The sequence below is a fragment of the Microcaecilia unicolor genome, chromosome 3 (assembly GCF_901765095.1).
Source record: "Microcaecilia unicolor chromosome 3, aMicUni1.1, whole genome shotgun sequence".
NCBI classification, from domain to species: domain Eukaryota; kingdom Metazoa; phylum Chordata; class Amphibia; order Gymnophiona; family Siphonopidae; genus Microcaecilia; species Microcaecilia unicolor.
The window spans coordinates 478,922,288-478,942,699 of record NC_044033.1 but is presented as its reverse complement, the minus strand read 5'-3'; the positions used below and the strand labels follow the sequence as shown (position 1 = coordinate 478,942,699).

Genomic DNA, 20,412 nt, shown 5'->3' with positions numbered 1-20,412 from the left:
ACGATTCATGTCTACCCATACCACTCCACTCATTATTTTATAGACCTCTATCATATTTCCCCTCAGCTCTCTCTTCTCCAAGCTGAAGAGCCCTAGATGCTTCAGCCTTTCCTCATAGGGAAGTCGTCCCATCCCCTTTATCATTTTCGTCACCCTTCTCTAATTCATATTTTATTTATATACAAATAGAAAAAAGAGAAGCAGCAGAAGGGGCTCTTACCATCCAACACGGTTTTCGGCTGAGAGCTCTTCAGCCGCAGAGAAGGTCGGAAACGAGTTCTGTCGTTGAAGCTCCAGCTCTTTTGCACTTTGGTCGGGCTCTCAGCAGTAACATCAGTGCCCGGTGACCGCCTGTCTCCGACTGATGCTTGTCTACTCTTAATACTTTGTCCTCGCGGACTGGCCATCCGTACACGCTCCTTGAAGCTTAATTTCTGGCTGTGGAAAGAAGAGACATATTTTACTCCATATATAATCACTATAGTTCTTTCTCTGTCCTTTAACAGGATTTAGAAATTAGAATTCATCACTTTATCAAATTTTATCAAACTTAATTTTTTTTTCAGAACTCGGATATATAATCAATGTGCTTTTATGTTATATGGAATTACATTTCCATATTGATACGTATTTTGAACAGTAGTACTCATTTGTGAAGCACATTATTAAAGATCAGTTTTCATTGGTCAAAAGGAAACAGTACTAGGTTACAGTAAATTTGTTAAAATGTAACCAATAGTAACATTTTAACTGTGGTAATTATGTAGCTCATAACTTCAAAAGTTCCTATGGTCGTTGTCATGCATAACACCCCAGAAGAGTGCATTTCTGGTTATTGTTGCTTGCATATAGGAACACAGATCCTAATTTCTACATGCAAGTATTATTGTAGCAAGCAAGATTATGTAATTGATGTGTTCGTGCAAAATAGAATGGGCTGCATCTTTCAGCACTTCTCTCTGATACCTTAACAAACAGTTATAATCCTTTTAAATTCACTTGGGTAGCAGATAGCAGAATTTACAATAGGCAGTAAAATACTTAGAGGAGCTTTTATTAAAGTGCAGCAGAGCTTTGTAGATACTATGCAGTAAGTTCCCAAATTATCACATGGTGACTGAAACGCCTCTGTGAGACCTATGGATGGGGGTGGGGTTTCTTTGCATCTTTCCATTCAGTTAACATAGAAAAAACCCTTGACCATTCAATTACCCACCATATTCTATATAAGGTGTTGCACGCGTTAAATTGGGCGTGTGCCAAAATACGCATGCAACTTAATTGAGTAACGAGCCAATCAGCACTGATAATTGGCTGATAATAACCAATTATCCGCACTAATTGTCAATATTTGGAATTTATGCATGCGTCTTTTTAGGTGTATTGTAAAAAAGAGGTTGCATAAATTCCCAACGTGTGTAGCTGAAAAGGGGGTGTGGCCATGGGAGGAGTGTGGGCATGTCGGGGCATTCCTCAAATTTACCTGTGTGGTCGGGGGAACCGCGCCTAATTTAGGTGTGGGTGTTTATACTAGGTTTTCAGTGGCGTAAATGGCCACGCTTAAATGTAAGAGCATTCCCTGGCCCCATGAGCTATTCTATAAACCATGACTAACTTTAGGCACAGTTTATAGAACAGCGCTAAGCACTAATTTTGGACACTACTACTACTACTACTAATGCCTATTTTTTAGATGCCATTTACAGAATCTGGTCCTAAGACCTCAGTTCTATAAAGGGTGCTCGAAGTTAGGCTCCAAAAATCTCAGCACTATGCTAGTATTTTGTAATGACAAATTTGCATGCCACATCTGCTATAAAATACTAGTTTAAGTCGGCAGTTGCATGCCAACATTTAGGTGCACCCACTTATGCCACATCTATAGCAGTTGTAAATATGCGCCCCTAAATGTGGCATCCTGCACGTGCAATTGACAGTATTCTTTAAGCTGCATGCACTGCTTGGCGATACACCCATGGCCTGCCCATGCTTCTCCCACATGAATGCCTCCCTTGCAATTATGCACTAGGGCACTAGGGGTCCTTTTACCAAGCTGAAGTAAAAAGGGCCCTATGATAGCTGTTTTTGCCACACGCCTAGGCTCTTTATACCACAGTGGGTAAAAAGCGCCTAAAAAAGACATGGCCACGTGGTAAGATTATTCTTACCATGCGGTCATGCTGGGGGGAGGGGGTAGTAACCCGGCAGTAAATGGGTAGTGCAATTATCGCTGGGTTAGCGCCATGCTAGAAATTTATGAAATAATTTTCCATAGCGCCAGAAATGACGCATGCTTGAGGCAGGCTGGCAGTAGTTTCAGGTTGCTGTGCGGTAACCCTTTTGTAAAAGGGCCCCTGGAACACTTAGGTGACAAGCTACAGAATAGCGCCTATGTGCATTTAAGCATGCACCTGCTGTTTTACCCTCATTTTGGCGTGTAACTGCCATTGTAGCATGGGAGTTATGAGCCAAATTGTTGCCTAACGTTTGGCGCACTATATACAATGACCACCAGATTCTATGAGTTACGTGTGTTAAATTGAGTATGCACCGAATTCACGCACATAACTTAATTGAGGAATGAGTCAATCAGTGCCGATAATTAGGTGATAACAACAAATTATCAGCACTGATTGGCAATAATTAGAATTTACGTGCGTATCTTATTCTATAACGATGTGCATGCAAATCCTAATGCGCGTATATGTTTGGGGGCATGGATAAGGGCATTTCTTGAGGTGTTCTCAAATGTTATGTGCGTCGATATAGAATATGGCCAAACTGCGCCTAAACTTAGGTGCTGGCTTTTAAGCCTGCTTATAGCAGACCTAATTGCAAGTGCCTACATTTAGGCACAGTTTATGCCTAAGGGTGATTCTATAAAGGATGCACACTCTTTATAGAATCACACTAACCCCCGGATTCTAGATAGCGCAACTAGATTTATGCACAGCTCTGCATGTAAATCTAGGCGTATTTTATAACTACGAGCTTCTCATTTTCCCCCCCAAACCCACCTCCCCGCTCCCCCCCGTTTTCTATTTCTGTTGATGGCTCTCTCATTCTCCCTGTCTCCTCAGCTCGAAACCTTGGGGTCATCTTTGACTCTTCTCTCTCCTTCTCTGCTCATATCCAGCAGATTGTCAAGACCTGTCGTTTCTTTCTTTACAACATCCGTAAAATCTGCCCCTTTCTTTCCGAGCACTCTACCAAAACCCTCATCCACACCCTTGTCACCTCTCGTTTAGACTACTGCAATCTGCTTTTTGCTGGCCTCCCACTTAGTCACCTCTCCCCTCTCCAGTCGGTTCAAAACTCTGCTGCCCGTCTCATCTTCCGCCAGGGTCGCTTTACTCATACTACCCCTCTCCTCAAGACCCTTCACTGGCTCCCTATCCATTTTCGCATCCTGTTCAAACTTCTTCTACTAACCTATAAATGTACTCACTCTGCTGCTCCCCAGTATCTCTCCACACTCGTCCTTCCCTACACCCCTTCCCGTGCACTCCGCTCCATGGATAAATCCTTCTTATCTGTTCCCTTCTCCACTACTGCCAACTCCAGACTTCGCGCCTTCTGTCTTGCTGCACCCTACGCCTGGAATAAACTTCCTGAGCCCCTACGTCTTGCCCCATCCTTGGCCACCTTTAAATCTAGACTGAAAGCCCACCTCTTTAACATTGCTTTTGACTCGTAACCACTTGTAACCACTCACCTCCACCTACCCTCCTCTCTTCCTTCCCGTCCACATTAATTGATTTGATTTGCTTACTTTATTTATTTTTTGTCTATTAGATTGTAAGCTCTTTGAGCAGGGACTGTCTTTCTTCTATGTTTGTGCAGCGCTGCGTATGCCTTGTAGCGCTATAGAAATGCTAAATAGTAGTAGTAGTAGTAGTAGTAGCAGCTCTTAACAAGCAATAAGATGCACTAATTGGCAAAAATTAGAATTTACACACATACATTGCTAAGCGTATTCTGTAATGTACTGCGCCTAAATTCTAATGCACACAGGCAAAAAGAGGCATGATTATGGGTATGGAAATGGGCATTTCATGGGCATTCCAAAATCTACATGCGTTGTTATAAAATACGGGCTACTGCGCATAAATCTACGCACAGGGATTTACACCAGCTTTTCATTGGCATAAATGGACGCCTGTAGATTCAGTTGCATAAATTATGCCTTAGTGTATTCTAAATATTGCATATAGTTTTACGTGCGGCATTCAGAATATGCTTAGGCGTAATTGCCTAGCGCGTGTTACTTTTAGGCACCATATATAGAATTGGGCCGTAAGCGTGATAAATTATTGGTACTGATTTTTAGGCGCTACCTATAGAATTTACCCCTGAGTGATTAGGTACATTGACAGATTGGATGGAGACTGTAAGTGCATCTGCCCTGTTAGCAGCAGTGAGAGCATGAAGTAAGTTCCCATGCGCTAATGGCAAGATACAGTCCCTGCTCATTCGCCACCCTATTCCATAATAAGCATTTAGCACATGAATTAGTATGTGCTAAGTGTCATGCCAGTGCTGTAAGTATTACTGTGGCTGTGCACTAATTCATGTGATAACTACTTGTCACACTTTAGTAAAAGGACGTCAGTGCAAGAAATGGTTAACAAATAATAACGCGATGGACACATGAAGTATATACACAGTGTCCAGAAAAAAATGGGCTCCCCAACATTTTTCCAAATAACCCAAAACCAAAAGTATTACTACTAAAAAATTATTACTATTATCGACAGGTGTTGCTGCAAGATGCTGTAAAAACTAGATGATCCCTGTTTTCAAAATGACCTCATTCAGGAAGTGACCATTAAGAACAATTGTAGTAAAATAGCATTTAGTGAAGAAGATAAAGCTGTGCTTAAAGTTTTGCAACAAATTAAGGCATACGCTGCACAGCGTTTGCTGAGGGAGTTTCCCAATAAAGGTTGGACTAAAGTATTTTCAAAGCTGATATTTAGGGACCTGTTTACTAAGGTGCTTTAGTGTTTTTAGCGTGCCTACACTTAGCGCACGCGCTAACCATGTAGGCGCCTATAGGGATATTGTAGGCATGTACATGGTTAACGCACGTACATGGTTTACGTGCGCTAAAAGTGTTAACGTGCCTATAATGCTAAATGTTTAAACAATTGCAAAGTATTTTGAAACTATGTAAGGGGTCCTGTTTTTTCCAGACACCATGTAATTAATTGGGCAGTAAACCCTCACTGTGCCATAAATCCTTCTTTTCCAAATCCCATCCTTTAGCTTAGTTGCTACATTTGTTTTATTCATCATTCATTACGACCTCAGAGGGCAATTTTCAAAAGCCATTTACGTGGGTAAATAGGTTGTCTGAAAATAGCCCATCTGGTAAGCAGGTAAAAAGTATGTGCAGGTATCAGCAGCACACATACTTTTTACCTATGGGAAAATTAGCAGGCTCAGAGGCAGGGTTAGATTAGGGGAGGTAACAAAACACAGTTTTGAATTTGCAAAACTACATGCATTGTTTTTCAGGGAATAATTTCTGCAGAAAATGCACATGCAGTTCTCTGTGAGTTCTTTGTCCACAAGCAGTGTTCAAACGGGCAGTACTTCATACTTTCCCTTTGAGAACTGGCAAAAGCACTGACCGACTTTGTATCAAAATGCACAGTTTTCAAAACTGCTTCCTTTAGAGGTAAATTTTATAAATGTTTGCAAGAGTGAAAAAATGCATGCATATTTTTATGTGTGTGAAGTGTCATGGCTTTTCAGAGAAAGTCGATGCACACTTCAACTTTGAACATTACTCTGGGAAAACTGTGGCCTTACATTAGCACCAGCTGTGTGTGTGTGGAGGGGGGGGGGGGCAACATTTTCCTGGGTAAACTTATGCTCAGACATTTGAATTTTCAAAACTATGCACATAACTGCAAACCTTTTCTCAACGCTGCCATTGTGAACACCTCTTCAGTGAGTAAATTTAAATGTATCTAGGCAGTAAGTTTACATGTATATTGGACAGGCAATTTTGTAACAGGCCATTCTTGTGCATTATCCATGGAAATGTCATTAAAAAATGGTTCTCTTTGTGTCTACATAAAATAAATAAATAAATAAATAAATACAGAAAGTCAATAGGGCTTCCAATCTCATTTCCAATGTGCCAGAGGCTCAGTTGTGCAAAATAAATGCTAATAGAATATGGGGGTAAATTTGGAAAGGAATGGAGAATAAAAGCAAGAACATCATAATTGATTGTCCAGAAATAGCAGAACTAGAGGATTTGCAGAGAAGGGCTGCAACATACAGTCCCCTTAAGAAGAAAGGGTAAATTGGTTAGGGCTCTTCAACTTAGAGAAGAGATGACTGAGAAGGGTAAGATAGCAATTTTTAAGATACCCATATATTAATAAAAAATAAGACACTATGTTCAGGCTGGAAAGGAGCCTCTGGCAAATAATTCATGAGAATCAGGCACATATTTTAAAAGTTATCCCGTATCTTGGATGCTTACATAGGCATGTTTTTAACAAGAACTAGGAGAACAGTTTTCAAAGCTATTTACATGGGTAAATATCCAAATACCTATTTAAGTAGGTCATCTGAAAATTGCCCTCCCTAAATTCAATTGCGATTTCTTGCTCTTAGACCATACTACTGTCATTCATTGAGCATGCTCCATGTGCAACCTCTGAGGACCAGTATCAGATTGACTTTGCATGATTGAGAAAGGATAGAGATGTTCATGCATATTTAAATGTCAGATAATGGATTCCATGACTTACAGTCCGGTTGGTCTCAAATGCTTCATGGGGGGGGGGGGGGGGGGGGGGGGAGGGGTGATATTCAGACTGTCTACACTGGAACCAAATCCTTGGGCACTATTTACTCATGGATTTTGCCTCAACTTTCAAGGAGAAGCTATGGACATATCTTTTTGGTTCTCCTTTTGTGTGGGTATTTTCTGCATAAAAGAACACACACACACATCCAGCCTATAAGTACACACCTTGGGGATAATTCCATGGGCATAGTTTTTTTTTTTGGGGGGGGGGGCGAGGGGGGCAGTGCCCCCCAAACGAGCTGCTCCTACCCAAACCTCCTTGGACTAACCCACCACTATCTTCTCTTCTCTCGGTCGCTGCTATGGCAGCCTGGAGGAACCGTGAACTTCCATGTTCTTCTCTTTCCTTCCCTGCCTCTCGCTCGCTCACTCACTCCCTCCTTCTCCCTGGCAAAGCATAATGTAAACGTGTGCGGGGCCGTACTCCTGCTACACGCGCCGCTGGCGGCCTCCCTCCTTCTCCCTCACTCACCTCATAATATAAGTTCCTGTTTCCGGAGAAAGGAGTGAAGCCGGCAGCGGCGCATGCAGCAGGAGTACGGCCCCGCACATGTTTGCATTATGCTTTGCCAGGGAGGGGGAGGGAATGAGTGACCGAGTGGGAGGAAGGAAAGGGAAGTGCATGGAAGTTTTTATTTTGTTTTGTAGCAGCGTCGGGTGCGGGGGTGATGGAGAGAGTGAGTGAGAGAGAGGCAGGAAAGGGCAGGGTAAAGCACAGAAGCTTGCAGTTCCTCCTGGCTGCCATAGCAGGGAAGGGGAGTGAGGGAGGACATTGATGGAGGGGTGAGGGGAGACGCTGGATGGAAAGGAATGACAGAGAGATGGAAGATCCTATAAAGGGGAGGAGAGAGGAGAGATGCTGAATGGAAGGGGGAAGAGAACACAATGGAAAGGAATGAGAGAGAGAGAGAGAGAGAGAGAGAGAGAGAGAAGGAACGAGAGAGAGAGAGAGAGAGAGAGAGAGATGGGAGATGCTGCGAAGGGGGGAGAGAGGGGGAGACGCTGGCTAGAAGGGGGAAGGGGATGGAAAGAAACAGGATGGGCAGGGGAGAGAGGAGAGTTGCTGGACATGGATGGATGGAGGGGGCAGGGGAGAGAGGAAATTTGCTGGATATTGATGGATGGAGGAGAGGGCAGGGGAGAATGGAGAGTTGCTAGACATGGATGGATGGATGGAGGGGAGGGAAGACAGGAAGGAGATGCACATGGATGAAGGGGAGGGAAGAGAGGAGAAATGTTGGACAAGGATGTAGGGAAGGAAAGACAAAGGAAGGAGATGCACATGGATGAAGGAGAAGGGAGAGGAGAAATGCTGGACATGGATGGAGGGAAAACTGCTGAATTTAAGGGCTGGATCAGAACACTTTGAGGGCAGATGCTGAAACTGGAGGAAGGATAGGGACAGGGCTACAGATGGTAGACAGGACGCATAAGGACACAGGAGGATGATGGACATGGTGAGAGAAAAAATATCAAATGGAAAGAAGACACTGCATTAAACAGAAGGCACTGGGACCAAAGTGAATAGAAAAACTAAATGCTCAGACAACAAAAGTAGAAAAAAGTATTTTATTCAGAATTTATTAATTGGAATATGTCAGCTTTTGGAAATGTGCATCTGTGATATTTTGCATTTAAGTTTCAATTTCTCTAGTATTGCTGCTTGCCGAGTTTGACTTCTTGAGGTAACTTTCCAGTTCAGTATTTTGCCTTCATATTTTTTGATTTCTAGTTCCTTCTGACATGTCTGTTGTGTCATGTGTTTTTCATGTGTGATCAAGGTGCAGTATTCTGCTAGCGTGTAGTATTTGCAGCCCTTTTTGTTTTTGTTTTTTTCACGAGGTAGTGTATTGGTGTTTTAGAGCCCGGTGTAATTACAGTGCTGCCTTTCCATGCATAAGGTTGTAGCTCGTCCTGTCCTTGGAATTAGTGCTGTTATGGTTTGGTAAGGTTATGAGTGTGTTTTTGCACAAGTTTGTGTATAGTGTTTTGTAGTGGAGAGATGGAGGCATATTTTCAAAGCACTTTGGGAGGCTAAGTTCCATAGGTTTCTATGGAACTTTGGGAGGCTAAGTGCTTTGAAAATGAGCCTGATTGTGTGTTGGCCTTACTGAGGTGGCACCAAAATATCAGAAAGGGTTTTAGAGCCTAAATCATGACATACTACCTCTTGAAGGATATACATATAGAGCCTATGCATTTCTAAGGTCAACACTGGCATGGTATGGGAAAGGGGGTGGGGAAATACTATTGGAGAGGAAGAGGGAGTGCTGGGTAAGGAGGAAGGAAGGAAGGAAGGAAGGAAGGAAGGAAGGAAGGAAGGAAGGGAGAAAGAGCTGGCTTGATATCTCAAACATATTCATTATAGTTATTCCCCCAAAAGCCAGCTGTTTCTCCCTTCCTTCCTCCATATTAGCATATACATTTGCGTATATATATATATATATATATATATATATATATATATATGTGTGTGTGTGTATATATATATATATATATATATATATATATATATATATATATACATACACATATATATATATGAATATGCTAATATACCCCGCCCCATCCTTCCCCCCCAAATGAAACAATCAAACTACGCCCATGGATAATTCTATAGCTTGGTGCCAGATATAGGTGCCACAAAGAGGTGCCTTAGCTGTTATAGAATACAAGCGCAGAGTTGCCCTGGCGCACTAAAATTTAGACTTGCCCACTTATGGCAGGTCAATGGCTGGTCTAAGTTGGCATGCTTAAGTACACCAAGCAATACGAGCGACTGATAGTATTCTGTAAATTACATGCATCGCTTGAGGATACAACCATGGTCTGCCCATGCTCCGCCCACATGTACAGACCTTTAAGCACTTTAGGGAATAGTGCCTAGCACCTATGCATATAAATGCTAATTATTGGTACCTCTGACACACCTAACGTTAAGTGCCAAGTTACATACGAACTTAAGAATAGCCATACTGGTTCAGACCAGTGGTCCATCTAACCCAGTATCCTGCTTCCAGCAGTGGCCAATTCAGGTCACAAGTACCTGACAGAATTTCAAATAGTAGCAAGAGTCCATGCTACCAATCCCAGGGACAAGCAGTGGCTTTCCCCATAGCAGACTATGGACTTTTCCTCCAGGAACTTGTCCAAACCTTTTTAAAACCCTGAGCCGGCATTCTTAGTAGACTAGCCACACAGACATCCCAGCAGTGGAGTGGGGCACCCTACAGGGCACTGCAGTGGATTTCACATAAAAGGTCCCAGGTACACATCTCACCGTTACCCCCTTATATTGTGTGGGGTACCCTCCGAAAACCCACCCAAACCTTACTGTATACAACTATACACAACTACAATAGCCTTTATGGCTACAGGTGTCACCTATATGTGGGTACAGTAGGTTTATGGTGGCTTGGGGGGGGTGACACTTTTCCACCACAAGTGTAACAATTAGAGTGGATTATGGGCCTGAGTCCCCTTCTCCACAGTGCATTGCACCAACCACTAGGCTACTCCAGGGACATGCTAGCTGCTGTAATAGGATTGTCCATAACATCTGACACATAGAAGCTGGTATGTACTGTTTCTTTCACATCTTTGGGGGGTGGGGGGGGAGGGGGTGGGAAAGGGTCAGTGACCACTGTGGGAATAAAGGAGGGTCATTCCTTTATTCCTCCAGTGGTGATTGGATGTACTGCCAATGGACTGCATAGAAAAGGTCTAAAAATGGATTTAAAAAATTGTGATTTGGATGTTTTGGGAAGAAAAATGTCCAAATGGCACTTTATGCCATTTTTTAGACATTTTTTCCTCTTGAAAATGAGTCCCTTATTGTATTGCCTTGGAATTTTATAATCTCTTTTATCCTATTATTTCTTTGATTTTGTTTGTTTTACACTGTGTTTCTGATGTTTTATTGGATTTTAATATGTTAATATGTTAATTATGTTTTTGCTATTTTATTGGTTTTTAGTATATGCACCAGTTTGGTTTGTTTCTGAAAAGAAGATATCAAATTTATTAAACATTTTATTAAAATATGTATTTGGATCCTTAACCCTTTTTGGATGTGCAAAGTCATTCTGGTATTGGTCCACTGTAGAAAAAAGGACAGAGGAAAGCACACAAAATATATTCAATGAATGCAATCAGTTTGAACTAACGGCAAGAAGCCGTAAATGCTCCATTGACATTCTCCTTGAAAGACTTATTTGGCCAAGTGTCATAGAAATATAATTGAAAAAAAAGCAACAGCAAGATTTATGAAAAGGCTTATCACATTCCAAAGAAATTAATCAGCAATGTCTTAATAAGCTGCAAATCATGAAAAACTGCTGGTATAGTCAAGATGTGCCATAGCATTATACAACTCTTTTATTTCTTTCATTCAATCTTTTCCCTCCTTTACAAAATAAAGCTATCCTGCCTATTAAGCTATAGCATTGGCCACAGCCTGGCATAGCACAAATTCCCCTTGCAGAGACCATTCGTCAGTCCCTGCAATGCTATCATGGTCTCTCAAAATCCATCAACACAGGACAATAAAGGTAGGGCCAGTCGGCAGTGTCACCTCCACAGTTCCATCTAAGGGCTTCTGGTACGTACCTACCCTTTAGGATTGAGTGTCAACACCATTAGAATAATATGGGGAGAAAAGCCATCACAGATCTGTATATTTCTATATCTGATTTTCCAACCACATTGAGAAACAGAGCCAATATAACAGGAAGCTCTTGAAGCACGTGCTCTTTTTGCTCTGTACACATGTGGCATGTCATGCAAAAACAGCTGACTATATCTGGAGCCAGAAGACCAATGTCTACCATAGGTAGGGCTTCCTGCCAACTTAAGTTAGTATCCTTCTACTTTCCACTGTCATTGTCCCCCAGATTCTATATAGTGCGCCTAGAGTTCTGTGCCAAAATTGGTGTGGATTCTATAACAACCCGCGCAACTTAATTGGCTTAATAAGGTAATGAGCACTGATAACAGCACTTAACAAGCAATAATGAGCATTAATTGGCACTAAATAAAATTTAGGTGCAAAACAAGCAAAGCGTATTCTGTAATGAAATGCACCAAACGTCTAACGCACGCAGGTAAAATGGGGCATGGTTATGGGCAGGGAAATGAGTGTCTTGTGGGTGTTCTGAAATTTGCATGTGTAGTTATAGAATGTGGTCCAGTGCCTGTAAATCTACGTGCTGGGATTTACGCCACATTTTCATTGCTGTAAATAGATGCGCGTAGATTTAGGCGCTGAGATATCAAGTAATCGTATTCTATAATCTGCACCTAAATCTAGGTGTTGATTATAAAATACACTTAGTTGGCATTGATTTCAGTACTGATTTTTTTAGGCGCCATATATAGAATCTCCCCCTGTATGTGTGAAGTGCACGCTGCTTGGGTGTGAGTGTCCAGTAATGTTAGAATACTTTTTAGCTGTTCTTTTCTCTAGGCCAGTAGTTCTCAAAGCTGCTCTGTGGGACCCTCAGATTGTCAGGTTTTCAGAATGCCCTCACAGCATATGTTTGAGATTCTTTTGCATGTAGTACCTCCACTGCATGTAACTTTCTCTCAGGCATATTCGCTGTGAATATCCTGATAACCTGACTGGCTGGGATTCCCCAGGATAGGTTTGGAAACCCCTGATCCAGGCCATGAACTCACTGGTTTATTCATATTTTGTGCTTTCCAGATGGACCTAGACCCTGCCCCATAGCTATGAAGAGAGTAAGGTGCAGATGCCTCAATGGCTATAGGAGCACTCATGGAGTAGAAGTGATGGGAAGTCCACCTCTAGCTAGGGATTGTCAGCAACATATGAGTATATTCCTTTATTTAGTTCTTGATGTTGAGCATGACTATTATGAGTGGCTTAAAGTGAACTTTCCCATAGTGTCTGTGTCTTGGTAGCATCTTGGTGTGGCAGGTGATATCCTATAGTTTATTTGTGCCAGTCTATACTTTTAAAAATAATTTTCACTTAGAGAGGCAATGTTCCCTCTAAGCTATATGGAAGTCATCCAACCACATTCTTTACAGTAGGGTTGGTGCTTCAATATCATGTTTTCAATCACTAGGGACAGGCAGGTCCTCAGGAGTCCTGCAGACCTTGCCTGCTTCTCATTATTAAAAAAGTGATATTGAAACAGCACTGCCACTGCCAGGAATATAGGTGGAAGACTCCTGCACAGCTTAGAGAGAACATTGTAGAGCGATATACCATTGTCATGGTCGTTGCCGTCTGTGCCTTGCTCATCAGTGCCTTGCTCCATCTAGGCCCATTAGACTTACCTGCAGTTCTAATCAGTGACCTGTGGGGTCATCGTAGAGTGGTGGAAGCAAAGCTGGTGATGTCATCAGTGCTGAGCCCTTCTTAAACTGGCCTGTGCATGCACTCGGTGTTCTGGCAATTACTCCTGTTTGAGCTCAGGCCCGCCTGAAGCTCTGCTAATTCCAACTGCTCTTTCCTGGTCAGGCCGTGGCCTGAAGCATTGCTACAGCTTTCACCTTCTTGTTCTGTTCCAGTGAAGCCTGCTTCCAAGCCTTGAAGTCCTAAGAGCTTCTTGTACTTCAGCTGTGATTCCAGTCATCCGCAGTGAGTCCTTGATTGCTGGTTACTGTAAGTAGACTCTGGGCCAAGGGCTCAGAAAAGTCACAGATTGCCAGAACCATGAGCTTGACGGAGTTGCCTGTTATCTTGCTCCTCCAGGAGATTGCAGAAAGAGTGCTCCAATTATCTGAGACTGTTGTCACTCTCATCCGGTGGCTGGATTCACTACGGGAGGAGGCAGCTTGGTCATCGGCATCTCCACCCAGTATGGGTAGTGGTAGCTATATTAAGGTACCTACCACACCACATTTTTCTGGGGACCCTACTGAGTGCAGAGGCTTCCTTAATCAATGTCAAATTGTTTTCTCTCTGCAGGCGAGAGATTTTCCTGATGATAGGACAAAGGTAACTTACATTCTATCACTACTCTCTGGAACCGTGTTGGCTTAGGCATTCCCATTTTGGGAATGTGGGGACCCAATTTTGAATAATTTGCCCAAATTTTTGTCCGTGTTCAGATGGGCTTTTGGAGAACCTGGAAGGAAGGCTGTAGCAGCTCAGGATATGACAGGGTGAACGCACCCTGAACACCTATGCCATCCAGTTTCGCACCTTGGTGACAGAGTTGCAATGGGACAGCAGTAGCCTGTCAGCCATCTTCTGGTGGGGACTTGCCCCGCATATCAAGGACGAGTTGGCTGGCAGGGATCTTCCTGAAGAGTTGGATGCCCTCATTGATCTGTGTACCAAAGTGGACCATTGGTTTAGGGAGCGTGCTCATGAGAGACCATTTCCTCGGGCCTCTGGTTGCAAGAGTCCCTCCCCCAGACCACCTGCAAGTCCTTCACCCAAGAGGGAAATGGGAGAACCTATGCAGGTGGATTGAACAGTTGCACCTTCTCAGGAAAGGAGACGCCGACGTCAGAAGAACCTATGTTTGTGGTGTGGTGGCACTGGCCATTATTTAAAGGAATGTACGAGGAGGCTGGGAAAAGTCCAAAGCCTAACCCGTGTTTGGGAAGCGTTGTTAGGCATAGAGGGCTTGATCCCCCGGATACATATATCCATTCAAGTAAAGTTCTGGATGCCGTCCGGCTTGGCTTCCACCACACCATTAGTTGACTCTGGGTCTGCGGGGAATTTTATTGATGCCCAATTTGTTGCTGCCCACAAAATCCCCACTAGAGTCCTGGACCAGGCCATACCCATTACTTCCATCTATGGTACTGTCCAAGGGGTGGTTAAAGAAGTGATGGAGGGGTTGGTAATGATTACAGGGACTTCTCACCAGGAGAGCATCACCTTGCACATGTTATCCAAAGCCACCAATCCTGTAGTTCTTAGTCTGTCTTGGCTCCACATCCATAACCCTCAGTTTGCTTGGTGACAAGGCCAGCTCATAACTTGGGGGACAAAGTGTAGGACCAGATGTCTGGAACCGATGCAACCTCTTCAACCACAACTGTCTGAGCTAGAGGTAGCTCAAGTGATGTTGCCTTCAGGGCTGTCGGAGCACACATCCTGTGTGGACGCCTTTTCTAAGAAGGAGAAGAGAAAAGACTGGAGAAAGGCTGCACTAGTGTTGGAGGGAATTCCATTAGAAACCGGACAAAAACTGTATAACAACATTACTTTTGAAGAGCCTGGAGCTTTGTTGGAAACTCCTGCAGATAAGGCTGGATAAATAATGTCCTGTTCAGTAGAGGCCCAGTGCAAGAGTGGGCATATATTGTGGGAGTCCATGAAGGAGCTCCCGATCAATGCTACTAGGCAATATAAAGGCCCGGCAGATGAGAAGAGATGCCCAGCGCCGGACATGAAGGTAGGAGACCATGTGTGGCTCTCTATACAGAATCTGAGGCTCTGCACTCTGTCCTCCCAGCATGTTCCTAAGTTCATTGGGCCTTACCCCATCTTTAACGGGTTAACGCTGTTACCTACCAGCTAAAACTTCCCTGGTCCCTGCAGGTACACAACACCTTCCATATTTCCTTGCTTAAACCTGTAGTATTCGGAGCCTGCCAGAAGGGTTCTCCTGACCCAAATACTGTCCCATTGGATCTTGATGAGATTTCTGTTATACTGGATTCTCAGGTCAGTAGGGGAGCTCTGCAATTTCTGGTAGCATATACAAAAACATGGACTGATGAGACAAAGTCAGCACGGATTTAGTGAAGGGAAGTCTTGCCTCACCAATCTAATGCATTTTTTTGAGGGGGTAAGCAAACATGTGGACAATGGGGAGCCGGTTGATATTGTATATCTGGATTTTCAGAAGGCGTTTGACAAAGTGCCGCACGAAAGACTCCTGAAGAAATTGCAGAGTCATGGAATCGGAGGTAGGGTATTATTATGGATTAAGAACTGGTTGAAAGATAGGAAGCAGAGAGTAGGATTGCGTGGCCAGTATTCTCAGTGAAGGAGGGTAGTTAGTGGGGTCCCGCAGGGGTCTGTGCTGGGTCCGTTGCTTTTTAATGTATTTATAAATGACCTAGAGATGGGAATAACTAGTGAGGTAATTAAATTCGCCGATGACACAAAATTATTCAGGGTCGTCAAGTCGCAGGAGGAATGTGAACGATTACAGGAGGACCTTGCGAGACTGGGAGAATGGGCGTGCAAGTGGCAGATGAAGTTCAATGTTGACAAGTGCAAAGTGATGCATGTGGGTAAGAGGAACCCGAATTATAGCTACGTCTTGCAAGGTTCCGCGTTAGGAGTTACGGATCAAGAAAGGGATCTGGGTGTCGTCGTCGATGATACGCTGAAACCTTCTGCTCAGTGTGCTGCTGCGGCTAGGAAAGCGAATAGAATGTTGGGTGTTATTAAGAAGGGTATGGAGTCCAGGTGTGCGGATGTTATAATGCCGTTGTATCGCTCCATGGTGCGACCGCACCTGGAGTATTGTGTTCAGTACTGGTCTCCGTATCTCAAAAAAGATATAGTAGAATTGGAAAAGGTACAGCGAAGGGCGACGAAAATGATAGTGGGGATGGGACGACTTTCCTATGAAGAGAGGCTGAGAAGGCTAGGGCTTTTCAGCTTGGAGAAGAGACGGCTGAGGGGAGATATGATAGAAGTGTATAAAATAATGAGTGGAATGGATCGGGTGGATGTGAAGCGACTGTTCACGCTATCCAAAAATACTAGGACTAGAGGGCATGAGTTGAAGCTACAGTGTGGTAAATTTAAAACGAATCGGAGAAAATTTTTCTTCACCCAACGTGTAATTAGACTCTGGAATTCATTGCCGGAGAACGTGGTACGGGCGGTTAGCTTGACGGAGTTTAAAAAGGGGTTAGATAGATTCCTAAAGGACAAGTCCATAGACCGCTATTAAATGGACTGGAAAAATTCCTCATTTTTAGGTATAACTTGTCTGGAATGTTTTTACGTTTGGGGAGCGTGCCAGGTGCCCTTGACCTGGATTGGCCACTGTCGGTGACAGGATGCTGGGCTAGATGGACCTTTGGTCTTTCCCAGTATGGCACTACTTATGTACTTATGTACTTATGTTGTGGGCCAAAAAAACTTTTGAGAGCCCGCAAGTAATGTACATGCCCCGATGTTGGTATGAAAATTCTTTGGTAGGTTTCCCTGGAAGCCAGGAAGGGGGGCTTTAAAGGGGGGGGGGGGGGTACTGTCACAGTCGTTGTCATCCATGCCTTGCTCATCAGTGCCTTGCTCTATCTAGGCCCATTAGACTTACCTGCAGTTCTAGTCAGTGACCTGTGGGGTCACCGTAGAGTGGTGGAGGCAAAGCTGGTGCTGAGCCCTTCTTAAACTGGCCTCTGCATGCACTCGGTGATCTGGCAATTACTCCTGTTTGAGCTCAGGCCTGCCTGAGGCTCTGCTAGTTCCAACTGCTGTTTCCTGGTCAGGCCATGGCCTGAAGCATTGCTACAGCTTTTACCTTCTTGTTCTGTTCCAGTGAAGCCTGCTTCCAAGCCCTAAAGTCCTGAGAGCTTCTTGTACTTCAGCTGTGATTCCAGTCGTCCACAATGAGTCCTTGATCGCTGGTTACAGTGAGTAGACTCTGGGCCAAGGGCTCACAAACGTCACAACCATACTCCAAAAGGCATTTTTAAACCATATAAGTGGGCACATTTAACCTTTGTTTAAAAAAACACAAATTCAAATAATGCTATACTATAAAACGTGCATGTTATTTTAATTTGACATAGATAAAACAATAATTATCACTAGAAAGAAGCATCAGGAAGGGTTAAACTGTCCAGTAGAAAGCCAAATGAAGAAATATAGAGTAATTTCATACAGGCCCAAAGCTTCAAACTTTAGACTCAGAGGTCTATATCTGTATTTCTCTCTCGATATATACAGAGTGCAATAATTAACGTTAGAGGGAAGCTTCTTCCATGTTCTTCCTCATCACCTGCTTTCTCTTCTGCCCAAAATTCAAATCCCCACAGTATAGTACAAATTCTCCCTTAAGCCAGCCATTCAGCTATGGCAGTTATAGATAAGTAGTTTACATTTTTTCCTCATAGTTATACTAGCTGTGCACTAACTTTTTTTGAATTGTTTTCAGGAAAATAAACTGTATTGTTAAACTACTCATTGTGTCAGACTGCTCCACTGTTTCTTTACTTTAACTCAAAGATCCCAGTTTATATTTTGTCTGTTTCTTGTCAGTCTGTCTGTCTGTTAAATTATAATGTTCAAGAAACAGTAACTATTACATGTGTCTGTAAAATGCTAATAGTGCTATAAGTGGTGGGATAATTCTACCAAAAGTTACTAGAAATAACTGGAGCACTGTCTGTGCTATATCCTCACCCACCTCCCCTCCCCCCCTGGTGGGAGATGAAAGACTTCAGAAATCAATTGCCAATGTTCACATGCTTCATCTGCACATACACTGTTTTGCCTGGGAAAGTTTAGCATTCAACACTCAAATGATTCCAACGCTGGAATTTTATATTAAAAAAAAACCTATCTAGTCTTATGCGTTGGTAAAAAATGGATTCTATTTTCATGCATTAAAAGTCCACTGGTCAGTTTCTGGTAAAGTGCAGTGCAAAAAGCTTCACATCTGTGTACATTTTGCAGACTAAAAATGTAAACCTCTACTTTAATGCTTTTTAAATTATATTTTTAAAGAGCACAATGTATAGAGTTTTACAAGGCAGGTATACCATTCATCAGTGAATCTAATTCTTTTAGGAAGGAGATTGTTTTTTTTAAATCTCCTAATTTGGAGGCCTGCACTATGATTAGCGTGTGAGTTTCCCTACACACTGAGGCCACTTTTAGCACAACTGTAAAATGGCCGATTTTTCATTTCCTCAATTAATGACCATGCACTAATTTCCCATTAGTGCGTGACCCTTAGCGACACCTATTTAGTGGGTGAAAAGGGATTACATGCTAATCATGTGCTAATCAGTAGGCACATGGCAATGTAGCTGTACTAACTGATTAGCACTGGGCACGCCTAATCTCCGCCCGCAAACACGCCTCCCATACTAAAAACTGAAAAGTATATTTTAGCACGTGGGAAGCGTGCACAAATGCCAACACTACTGAGGGACACTTGAGAATGCCCCGCACTAGTGCAGTTGTCCCACATGGTAAGCACGCGTTACTGCTGCTTAGTAAAAGGATCCTTTGATCAGGTACTAGACTCGGCTGAAGGATAACAGCAGACTATGAGCTATCTTTTCTTTCTTTCTTTTTTTTTTTGTGGTAGAAAACCAAAAGGACAACAGGTTGAAGCTGAAGCAAGTCATCATTCTTAGTTTGCAATATTTATAAGAAAGGCATTCCTTTTCAAAGCAGACGGACATCTCCAAATGCCCCTCAAAAGTCCAATGGCTCAAAACATCCAAATTGTGATTTTGGAATGGCAGAATTTGAATGTCCTACACTACAGAGCATCCAAATAGCAAGGGGGGCATATTGGGGTGTGTTTTCGGCAGGACTATGGAGGTCCCCAAAATTATGACATCCACAGCAATAATTGAACAGGTAGAAACATCCAAGTCTAAAAAAAAGAAGGATTATTTTTATTAAGACCTGTTTCAATCACATCCAGGGTACAAAAAGGTGCGCTGATTGAGCAGCTGACCACTGGAGGGATTAAGGCATGACCCTTCATGAATCCCCCAGTGGTTACTGAGCCCATCCTCGTTCCTGAAATTGACATCAGAAAAGGAAAATAGGCTCCCTGACAAGGTCAGATATTATGGGCATTCTGAACACAGCAGCAAGCAGGTCTGAAGGGTAGTCTAGTGGTCAGTGGACTGTAAACCAGGGGCCCCAGATTCATATCCCACTTCAATTCTCTCTCTCTTTTTAAACCTTTAATTTGTGAGCCCCCCCCCCCCCAGAATCAGAGATATACCTACTCCATCCGATATTCAGCGCTTTTTAACCAGGAACAGATCCTGGCTGGTTAAAAAGTCTTAAGCCAGCTAAGTGTTAATATTCAGCGCAATATAGCTGGTCATCCCAGCTGAATATTACTGCTTAGTGGCTAGCCTGGTCACATTGCGTGACATAGCTGGTTAGGGCCAAAATTCATCTGACCGGAAAGGTTTAGCAGCCAGATAGACCTGCTATTTATGCATAAATAGCAGGTCTATTTTGGGCCACTATAAATTAGCCAGTTAACCACTGAATATTTGCTTTACCGGCTATGTTCATAGCAGCCAAAAACCCTCCAGAAATTCAATGCCAATTGTTGGATATGGCCCGGCATTGAATTTCCAGGTTCGCCACCCACTACAGGAGTTAGCTGGGTTGCCTCCTGTGGTCTGATTATCGGCCCCACTGTATCTAAGTATTAAAGACGCCTGAAAGCCTGTTTCTGGAGAGCTCACCATTTAAAATAAGAGTTCAAGTGGAATTTGAACCTGGGTGCCCTGGATTAATGTCCACCGCACTGACCACTAGGCTGCCCCTCTGCTCTGCAAGGACATCTGTGTGGCCATTTTCATACCCATACAAATGTTTCCAGACAGATGCCCTTGTCCCTGTTTTTTTTTTGCATTCATAA

General features: G+C 43.2%; 1 protein-coding gene across 1 annotated transcript in view; it reads right to left on the bottom strand.

Annotated features, from left to right (window-relative positions):
- The window catches only part of KCNQ5 (potassium voltage-gated channel subfamily Q member 5), an 846,390-nt gene that overhangs the window by 109,033 nt on the left and 716,945 nt on the right, over positions 1-20,412 (bottom strand). The window contains 1 exon segment of the mRNA XM_030199036.1: positions 221-438. Within this exon segment, the coding sequence (XP_030054896.1) occupies positions 221-438 (218 nt within the window).